Source organism: Octopus bimaculoides, chromosome 4, assembly GCF_001194135.2.
Source record: "Octopus bimaculoides isolate UCB-OBI-ISO-001 chromosome 4, ASM119413v2, whole genome shotgun sequence".
NCBI classification, from domain to species: domain Eukaryota; kingdom Metazoa; phylum Mollusca; class Cephalopoda; order Octopoda; family Octopodidae; genus Octopus; species Octopus bimaculoides.
This window is the reverse complement of record NC_068984.1, coordinates 95355022-95366377: the sequence shown is the minus strand read 5'-3', so window position 1 is coordinate 95366377 and position 11356 is coordinate 95355022. Positions and strand designations below refer to the sequence as shown.

General features: G+C 34.4%; 1 protein-coding gene across 2 annotated transcripts in view; it reads left to right on the top strand.

Annotated features, from left to right (window-relative positions):
• Positions 1-11356, top strand: part of LOC106867303 (phosphatidate phosphatase LPIN3) — a 137213-nt gene that overhangs the window by 69159 nt on the left and 56698 nt on the right. For both annotated transcript variants that reach the window (XM_052967291.1, XM_014912142.2), the window contains 2 exons: positions 1930-2268; positions 10458-10527. In XM_052967291.1, coding sequence (XP_052823251.1) covers positions 1930-2268; positions 10458-10527 — 409 coding nt within the window. The remainder of the gene's footprint in view (positions 1-1929; positions 2269-10457; positions 10528-11356) is intronic.

Sequence of the window (11356 nt, the reverse complement as noted above, 5' to 3'; positions counted from 1 at the left end):
ACATATATATATATATATATGTATGTATGTATGTATGTATGTATATATAAATAAAGGTAAAGACTTGTTTACTACTAACACCATTGTTTTGAGATGGTTTCTAGGGATGGTAAGAAAAGGAAGAAAAGAAAAGAAAAAGAAAGAAGAAAAAATAGAGAATAAGAAAAAGAAAATATAATATTTGTAAATTTGAAAAATCTATATACATATCATACCCACACATATACATGCATACAAAACATACTCTTTGCTTTTTTTTTTTCTCATTCAAACATTTAACTTTGGAGAAAATCTTTTTATGAAGTGTAGTTCCATTGCTCTTCGGTATTGTGGATCGATCACACCTGTAATGGGTGCATACTTTGATGAATAAAACTATTCCTTGTATTTATATTGTTTCACTTTTGACATGGAATACGAAACAGTCTAAGAGATTGCTCCAGGCTCTCATTAGGCAAGAAGTTGAACATTTTTTTTACCCATGACACTCCATGGACCCTAAGTAGTGCATGTGTAAAATTTGAATGAAATTGGTTGGGTAGTTCTTGAGTTTTAGTGATGCACACATACAGACAAACAGACATTCTCAGTTTTATATATATATATATACATAGAGAGAGAGAGAGGGGGGGTTAACATACTGCACGACTGATTATTTAGTCATGAGTTTCTAACATATTAAAATTCATCTGCTCCTGTGTAGTGTATTACTAACTCTAGGTCACTGACAAATGGGTTCCATACTTATTTCAAGAAAATTTTTAAAAAACAGGCAAATGAATGTAAAACAAAAGAATTTGGAATTTGGTTATTGTTTGTTTGTTCTTTTGTGTGTCATTGTCACTTGCTGCAAGCTCCCCTCTCATATTCTTCCTTTTTTCTATTTCTTCTTTCATGATATCTGATGGCGTCTGTATGTTTACACATGTTCAATAGGCCCAGATTTCTGCTAAATTCTCTAGCTATTCTCATTGTTTGATAGACATTCTGTGAGATTTTATTTGCCATTAGAAATCACTCTGTTTACATTGATTCTGTTATCATCATCATGTGCATATATCTGTAAGTTAGCATGCAGTGTTCTCCAGTTGTAGATTTCTGCATTAAATGTTACTGAACTAATTATATATTCTATTAAAACTTTACACTATACTGAATCTTTGGTACTCTTTCATTATCAAACCCTCTAATTCTTATACTGAAATAAACTTATCATTTTGGTTAATTTGCAATGAACCTGCTTAATTTGGTCAAGTAATTCTGCAGAGAAATAAATCATATAAATTAGGTTTGAAGTAAACTAAATATTGCAGAAAAAAGAATTTTGTTTATAATATTTTATTTGTATTTTATATCATACTTAAATAAAATCAAAAATTAAATATAAATCTGCTTAAACATTATATATATTTGTTTATAGGTGTGTGTGTGTATGTGTGTGTAATCAGAGAACTCTGCAATTTAAAAGAACTCAATGTTAAAAACAAAGTTGGTATAAATTTATTCAGTGTTATATACAAATTGGTCCCTTGCTTTTTAAAAGAGACTGTTTCCTTTGAAGAGTCATGATCTGTAATGTTGACCAGTTTGTAAAGAATCACAATAAATAAATTTATTCCAGCATATATATTCTCATATAACCTCAGGTAAGTGTTAGCCTGTGGTGACTCAAGCCATGACTAACTCTATAGTGCATACTATACAAATATTTATATTAGCCTCTTTATTTTTAATAGACTTTAATATGTGTAACTATCTTGCATTAATGGAAAGCTGTTCCATTAAATGTGTGTGTGTGTGTGTGTGTGTGTACACATACACACATAGATAGGACTGATCTGTGATTTTCTTTAATTCTTTTATATTTGTGAATGTTTTTCCTTTATTTTGTTATATTAACAAAATTCTCTCTTTGTTTATCATCACCAGCCATTTTGAATCAATGAAAGACAAAGAAGAAGACAATGAATCCGGACGAGGTCCATCACTTCCTCAATCTCCTCACTCTGTAGAAGGAGCAATAGGTGGTCCATCTCTTCCTCAGTCCCCCCACTCCGTTGAAGGGGCAATAGGTGCTTCAGCTGTTAATTTCTTTGAGTCTGAAGTGAAACATCTTGGAGACGTGTCACTCTCCCTATGTGGTGGGCTTACTGAGCCAGATGGTGTCACCCTCGAAAAATTCATGCAGAAAGTCCTTACCTATGATGACCTTTGTGAATCACCATCTCTAATTAATAATCCAGACCTGATAATCAAAATTCATGACCAGTAAGTTTGTTATTAATTATTTCTAGAAAGTTTTCTGCCTCTGTTCTCTTTTGTGAGACTTAAATTCATTCAAGATCTGTCTATACGATCATATCCTCCTACTTCATTGATATCATTGCTGTAGCACTTCAAATCATTGTTAACATTGTGTACTCAGTGTTTTCTCAGATATTTCCCATGGTAAATGCCATCCAACTGGAAACTGAACACCTTATTTGGTTTTTGTCCTCACTGATGAACTGTAATTACCAATGTAATGTGACCCATCTTGTATTATTTGTCAATAGACCAGTACTTTGTAATCTATTAATGTCTTTTGCAATCATTTACTACTTGGTGCAGAAACTGTTCAAAGTTCACTCATGTGATGGCTTCGGTTTTAGCACTGTGAGCCTGGATTGTTGAGTCAGAGTCAAAAGTTTTGTCAACTAACTCTTCAGTCCTACTATGAACTAACAATATTTCTATCTAGTTTAGACCTCCATGAGAAATTTAATTCTTCCTAATTATGTGTGGCTGATACTAGAAATGTATAACAGGTAGTATCACTGACTTTAAGGCAGACTTAAATTCATTGGTGGGTTATGAAGTGAAGTTCTTTAACAGTTAAACATCTACACTAATGTTTGAACTTCTATGTAAAGATAACCAGAATATATCTACTAGCAAAGTTGTACAGATGAGATTCATGTAGAAAACTAAGACCACTGGACTCAACAATTACACCAACAACAACTAGAAATGTTACAGTTTGAAGAAACATCAAATATAATATTGAAAAATATTATATAATGATGTTACTATATTGTGAATTGTCACATGGCCAATTACTCTTTCAAAATAGCAATATAATCATTTACTGGTGTGTATTATATTCTCAAAACAACTCTGGAGAAAAGAAAATCAATGTTCATTTAGATAATTATTGTGCTCAAAAGTGAACTAGTGCAAAGCCCATAGACTTTTTCTTTACTCTCATCTACCTCGTCTGCATTTCATTATACATTGTTTATTATTATTATTATTATTATTATTATTATTATCATTATTATTATTATTTTTATTCATTTAACATCCACTTTCCATGCTGGCATTGGTTAGATGGTTTGACTGAAACTGGTAAGCTGAAGGGTTGCACCAGGTTCCAGTCTGATTTGGAATGCGTTTTATGGCTGGATGCCTTTCCTAACACCAAGCACTCTGATAGTGTAATGGGTGCTTTTTACATACTACCAGCACATGTGCCATTTACATGACACTGGCAAGTCACGCAATAAGAAGAGTGTGATGTGATTTGTAATATTCTTTATTTAATGGTTTGAGCAATATTTCAACAGATCGTCGTTGGTCTTCTTCAGGTTCAAAATGTAAAATGAAAAAAACCACAAAAACTCAGAAATTTAAAATGTAAACAAAGAAATCCTGCATTCCTATTTAGATAAAATGATGTCATTAGCTTTCATGTTCATAACTGGTAAAAATAGAAAAAAAATACTTCATTGAACAGTTTTGTGTAAATGAGATGAAATTCATCTATCATCTTATTCATTCCGCCTGATGCTAGTTATTCACAAATATGTTTGTTCTCATGCATTTTGAGGACTGAAAGTGTTGTACAGTCAGAATATTTTCTGAGAATGTGCACTTGCAGCCGTTTGATGTAAAATATTCAGCAAGTTCTTTTGAACTACTGCTATTGTGCCTGACGTCATATCTAAGCCTGTTAAATCTTTTATTTAATTGTTCTGTTATACAACCAACATAAATCAAGTTGTGTTTGATGCATTATGTTGTGTATACTAAATGGGAATTTTTACATATCCTACCTCCTGCATCAGTCATAATATTTCTGTTATGATCTGTGATGGAATTGACTTGACTCATATTGTTGCACAACGAGCAGGACTTACCTCTCTTGTGGCTGTTTTTCAAGGTGCAGCATTCACAAACTCCAATGGTAGTTTTCTTGGAGTTAGAAGTAGTGGTTAATATTTTTATTGTGTCTAAATGCTACAATAGGTGGCTGAGAGAATATTTGTTTCTGCAATATGCTGGTAACTTTTATGCAACAATTTAAAAATACCAGCAAAATTTTGGAATTTTATGACAAATTTTACATTGGCTGCTAAAATTACATATGGAAGTTTGACTTTCCTTGCTAATTTTAGCTATGTCATTTGCAATTTCCTTTAATCATGATTCATTGTAACCACATTTGACATAATGGCATACAAAAACATTTGCGTGTTTCCAGTAATCCCCTGTATCAATACAGATCTGTTTTATTCTCAAAAATTGAGATTTTAGATTTGACCTAATTATATGATGTGGATGATCAGAGCAGTGGTGAAGGTAAATGTGGGCTGACATAGACTTGCAAGATAACTCTGTCACTATTCTGTCTTCTGAAAACTTTTGTGTCCAAAGACCCAGTGCTAATTTTTGAAAGACTAGACACAAATTTTACATTAGACCGTAGTTTTTTGTGTAACAGTGACAGAAATGCTAGAAGTTAACTAAATTGTCTTGTGGTCCTTCCCAGACAAGAAAGATATCATCAATGAACCATAACTAGAGTATTGGTTCATGACCATGCAGGGATTTGACTGTCTTCATTAATTGTGTTTCAAATTTCGGCATGAAGATTTTAATGAAATTAACTGCCATGGGAGTACCCATGGTGCAACCCTTGTCTGGTGGTAAAATTTTTGTCCAAACTTCATTGTAACACAAACTTCAATAATTTACAGAGAAAATTAGATTGAATACTTTTGTTTGTCATTTTTCAAAGGCATTCATGCATACTAGCGTCTCCCCCCTCCCCATCGGGGTCAATATTGGGGTATAGTGAAGAAACATCCATGGTTACCAAAAATCTGTTTCCAACACTACTTCAATGCTTAGAAAAGTTGTTAACTTTGGATACAAAATCAAAGGTATCTTAAATATAGGAACTTGATCTTTTTGCTACAGGGAGTAGAAAGCCATCCAGCCACTCTGAAATTTTGGCTGTACAACATTCATATCCACTGCAGATTGGGTTTTTTCAAACTTATTGGGTACTTTGAGGTGACCATAAAATACAGGTGTTCTTTGTTCTGACCGTACTTGTTTCACTCATTAGATCGCAGCCATGCTGGGGCACTGCCTTGAAGAATTTTTAGCCAAATGAGTTGACCCCCGTACTTATTTTTTATTTTACTTTTTTTTAAGCCTAGTACTTATTCTATCAATCTCTTTTGCCAAACTGCTAAGTTACGGGGACATAACTACATCAACGCTGATTGTCAAGTAGTGGTGGGGGACGAACATACACACACATACATACATGATAGGCTTCTTTCAGTTTCTGTCCACCAAATCCACTCACAAGGCTTTGATCTGCCCAAGGCTATAATAGAAGACACTTGCCCAAGGTGCCACACAGTGGGACTGAACCAGGAACCATGTGGTTGGGAAGCAAGTTTCTTACTACACAGCCGCAGCTATGCCTAGTTTATTTTTGCCAAAATTCTTAATGCTTGGGCAGAAACTCAATCCAAGATCTAAGACAGAGATATTGTCTTTTGAAAGATTTAGCTTAGATAAAGTTATAACCAACTTGTTCTCTTATGTGATGGATTTTCTTCGGCAAGTGTTTTCCACAGTCTTACTTTCATTTGATTTCTGACTATCTTTTAATTTTTGTTTGAATTATTCACTTAAAACATGGAACCTATTGGGTGACAAAAATTGTTGTGAATGTTTATGTGAGAGTATCCATTTTGGGGTGGGTGGGTGATAAAAAGTGAGTGACTTCTTTAATTTTTGTTGGCATTTGAAAAACTTTTATTCTAGAAAAGGAACAAATTTATTGTTCTCAAGGCAAAATTTTAAATAAGGAATGAATAAAATGACAGGTGAATTTCATCACAGTTACACAAAACTATTCAACTAAGTATTCTTTTTCTTATATTTTCTTTTTTTTTCTTTTTCCTTTCATCAGTTATGGGTGTGGAAAACTGATGATGTCCTTTTATCTAAATAGGAATGCAAGATTTCTTCATTTATATTTTGAATTTCTATGTTTCTGCAGTTTTTTCATTTTACATTTTGAACCTGAAGAAGACAATGATTTGTTGAAATATTGTTCAAACCGTTAAATAAACGATGCCCCAAACTGCATTGTGCTTTTCTTAAGGTCTTTTATTATTATTCTGAGTGGTTGGCGTTAGGAAGGGCATCCAGCTGTAGAAACTCTGCCAAATTAGATTGGAGCCTGGTGTTGCCATCCGGTTTCACCAGTCCTCAGTCAAATCGTCCAACCCATGCTAGCATGGAAAGTGGGCGTTAAACGATGATGATGATGATGATGATAATGATAATAATATGAATGGAGAACTCCACCTAAGGGTAGGAGTAGCAAGATTATACTTACCTAGAAAGGAAGGTGGAGAGGGTTAATATCAGTAGAAGACTGCGTGGAGTTAGCTAGAGTAGATATAGACTCCTATGTAGGTATTAGTGAAGAAAGTTAATTAAAAGCTGCTAGAGTCACAGCAATACATAGGGAAAGCAAAAACCCAAATGAAGTTAAAAATGAACAGAAATTATCTGACTGGCAGGAGAAGGCGTTGCATGGTAGATTCCCAAAGATAGTTGCAGCAAATGGCTATGGTTGCAGAAAGGAAAGCTGAAATGAGGAGACAGAAAGTTTGTTAGTAGCTGCATTAGATCAGGCATTAAGGACTAATTGACTAATTGGATAAAAGCGCAAATCAAAAGAGGAAACCGTTACTCATATAGTATGTGAATGTATTCACAGAAAGACTACAAGAAAAGACATGACAACCTAGGGAGAGTAATCCACTGGGAGTTATGTAGAAAGCTAGGATTTGAACATATTAATAAATAGTATGAACACGAGCCTAGTAAAGTACTAGAAAGTAAGAAATACAAGATGTTGTGGGACTTTAACTTTGCGACTGACAGAATAATAGTAGCTAGAAGGCCTGATATAGTAGTAGTAAATAAAGAGAATAGAAAGTGCCAAATAATTGACTTTACAGTCCCAAATGATGAAAAATTAATATGAGAGGTATAGAAAAAATAGCAAAGTACCAGGACCTAGCCATTGAATTACAGAGACTATAGAAAGTGCAGGTAAAATGTATCCCAGTAGTTATAGGTGCATTGGGAACTATCCCTAAAGAGCGAAACAGACGGATAGAGGAAATAGGTATAAAACCCAGTTTATTACAGCTCCAGAAAACAGTGTTATTAGCAAGAGATAGGATTGTTAGGATTTTTTCATTTCCAACAGTCTAATCTGTTGTGTGTATATAAAAATAATAATAATAATAATAATTTATGAAGATTGATGTTACTCTTTCCAAAGGTTATCATCATCGTTTAATGTCCATCTTCTATGCATGCATGAGTAGGATGGATGACAGGAGTTGGCCAGGTAGAAAAACTACCCTAGGCTACTGTGTCTGCTTTCATAGAGATTCTATAGTTCGATGCCCTTCCTAACACCAACCACTCTACAGAGTGAACTCAGTGCTCTTTACGTGGCATTAGCACAGGTGAAGTTAGTTTTGGCATGATTTTTGTAGCTGGATGCCTTTCCAAACACTAACCACATTACAATGTGCACTGGATGCTTTTAATGTGGCACCAGCACTGGCAGGGCAACCAAGTAACTCACAAGACAAGGAAATATGAGAGGAGCAGGGCATTTGAGGATGAGAACTTGTGTCGGAGTGTGACAGGTTAGAGTGTAACAAAGAGACAGAAAGACAGAAGCAGGTGTCTTACCACAGCAGAGAAGGCATTAGAGGAGGTGATCCAGTATCAAATGATGAAATGTTAGAGTGTAACAGAGAAATAAAGAGGCAGAAATAGGTGTCTTGCTATAGAGGAGGTACATGGTTACCCAGTGAGTGAGAGGTAAAAGAAAGAGAACAGAAACAAGTGTGCTGATGTAAAGGAGATACTTGGTTACCTAGTCATGAAAAACAAGAGAAGGAGAGAGAGTGACCAAAGGGAAGGAGCGTAGAAGAGAGATGATGTAACAAGTAACAAGAATATGAGCGTTGAACCTGGTTAGAAAAATAGAGTGTGGGCGTTGGGGGTGTGGGGAGCAGCGATGCAGTGAGGGCAAGAAAGGGGATTGGAAAGCAATCATAATTTATGAAGAGGAAATGTGAGAAAGAGAAAGATGCAGTTAGAAGAGGAGTTGTAATTCGGTTTCTTAGGGTAGAGTGGGTGAAGTTAATCATCTCAGTAGTAACACATGATGGTCCAGGGGCTTTCCCAGTCTTCATTTTCTTAATTGCCTTATCTATTATACTGCTGTCCACTCTGATGGCTGGTCCCTCAATTGGTTCAACATTTGAAAGACTCTCCTTCTCCCAATCATTCTCCACATTTAACAACCTTTCATAATGGCATCTCCATGCATCTTTCTTCTCTGAGTGCAAGCATACTATTATCTATTCACACACATTCCTCACCTACCATATCTCTATTCTCTCTGATAAAGATAAATACACAGTTAGAAGAGTGTGATACATAATAAAATACAGGCTGATTTTGTTTATTGAGCAATATTTCAGCAGTATGTCTGTCTTCCTGAATACATCAAACACAACTTGATTTGTGTTAGTTGCACAACAGAAACATTAAATAAAAAATTTTATGAACTTAGGTATGATGTCAATCCTAATACAATAATTACACTACTTCAGTGGAACTTGTGAAGCATTTTATTCTAAGCAGCTATAAATTTGACAAACACTTTAAAGTACTTAAAATATTTTGACTTAACTGAAATTTCAGTCCTCAAAATGCATGAAGTCAAATATATTTGTAAGTTACTAGTGCCCCACCCTGGGGAAATGAACAAAATTGCAGGAGAGTTCTATCAAATTTATACAAATATTTTTGACTAAGAGTTTTCTTTCTTTTTTCTTGCTTTGACCAGTGAAATTTGATAACATCTTTTTGTCTAAAAAGGAACAGGATAGTCCAGCAGAATTTTTGAATTTCTTCATTTATGTCTATTTTTCATTTTTCATGTCAAATTTTGTGCCTTAAGAAGACAGGCATATGGTTGGAATATTACTGGGTCAATGAAATAAGAACCAGGCAAGTCCTATGTAAAATGTAATTGACTTGCTTCCTCTCCTCGAAATTTCTTGCTTTGTGCCAAAATTAGAAAGAATTATTATTATTGTTGTTATTTCTATAACTACTATTACAACTATTACTACCACTATCAATTAATTTCCACAAAATCAAAGATCAGTCTTTTATAAAGGCAAAGTATAATCACTCAAATACATATTACTAACAGCATTTTATTGTGCTTGGAAGAATGACAAAATCAATCTCAGGTTTAAACACAAAACTTAAGACAATATTCAGCATTGTAATGTATTCTCACCTACCCACAAAATAATATAGACAATTATAAAAGAAAAATGTATCCTTCATGACCTCTCATAGAGTGTATGTATGTGTTATGAAGGGTGTTGAATAATGTGTGTGTGTGTGTGTGTGTGTGTGAAGGTGCATGGCTCAGTGGTTAGAGCATCGGGCTCACAATCATGAGGTAGTGAGTTCAATTTCCAGACTGGGCTGTGTATTATGTTCTTGCTTGAGCAAGACACTTTATTTCACATTGCTCCAGTTCGATTAGCTGTAGAATTGAGTTGCAATATCACTGGTGCCAAGCTATGTCAGCCTTTGCCTTTCCCCTGGTGGTGTGGAGAGGGGAGGATGGTATGCATGGGCAACTGCTGGTCATCTGTAAACAACCTTGCCCAGAGTTTTGCTTCAGAGGGTAACTTTCTAGGTGCAATCTCATGGTCATTCATGACCAAAGGGGGAAGGGGGTCTTTACCCTTTACCCTATATATATGCGTGTGTGCATAATGTTTGTGTGTGTGTGTGTGTGTATGTATATATATATATATATATATATATATATATATATATATATATATTACATACATGCATACATATATATGCACATAAGAATTTAGAAACTTTGAGAGAATGTGAAATAATTCATTTTAAACGGTTGACCTCAAAGTAAGATAAAGCTACAAATAATTATGTGTAAATATTATACATATAGACATATATTATATGTATAGATACATACATATATATAATTTTTGTATCTTATTTTTGTATTTCAGATTTTACAACTGGCAAACAGCTGCCCCGGTTATTTTATCCATGATCTCATTCCAGAAGAACCTACCTTCGGTAAGGGATTTTAGATCATCTTAGAAATCACTAGTACCTGTCATACATTCCATTGTTAATGATACAAGTTCAAAATCTGTTGGAGCTGGGTGAAACATTGCATCACACCTGTAACCTAGATATTCCTTCAATTCTTGCCTCAAAATTCAGTTGATCACATTAGACACAAAACATAAAAGAAAAGGCAATGGCCCTAATAATTCCTGTAATTATCCAGAATTGCAAATCCATCCAGCCCCCCACATATGCATACCAAAGGCTTCTCCAATAAAATAAACGATATCCGAAACACCACACTCAAAATCTTGTTAACACTATTAACTCCACACAATAAACCAATCATAGCTAACTCTAATGTACTGAAGAGTACTAATAAGATTTTCCGCGTCTGTTATTCAAGTATGATATCCAAGCTAACCCTCTGTGCCCATTTCTACAACCACCTGTAAGAGAATTACTCCAATAGAAACAATAGGGATTGTACACATCATTGTCTGGGTGCTTGCCCTTATTCCAATATGCTCAGGTGGACTAAATCAAAGACATTGTGTGTGTGTGTGTGTGTGCATATATGATTATGGGTATATATATATATATATATATATATATATATATATACTAGCAGTATAGCCCGGTGTTGCCCAGGATTAAGCTAGGATTATTAAGTGATCAAGTGTTTTATTTCAAACCAAAATAAGTAACATCGACATCAGATTTGAGCGAAATCCATTGAAATTGGTTTGGCTGAAAATGGTTTGCTGGCAATTTGATTGGGAAATCTCATAAGGAATTAGTTTATCGGTTATTTCCACTCATTGACTGTTTTTTT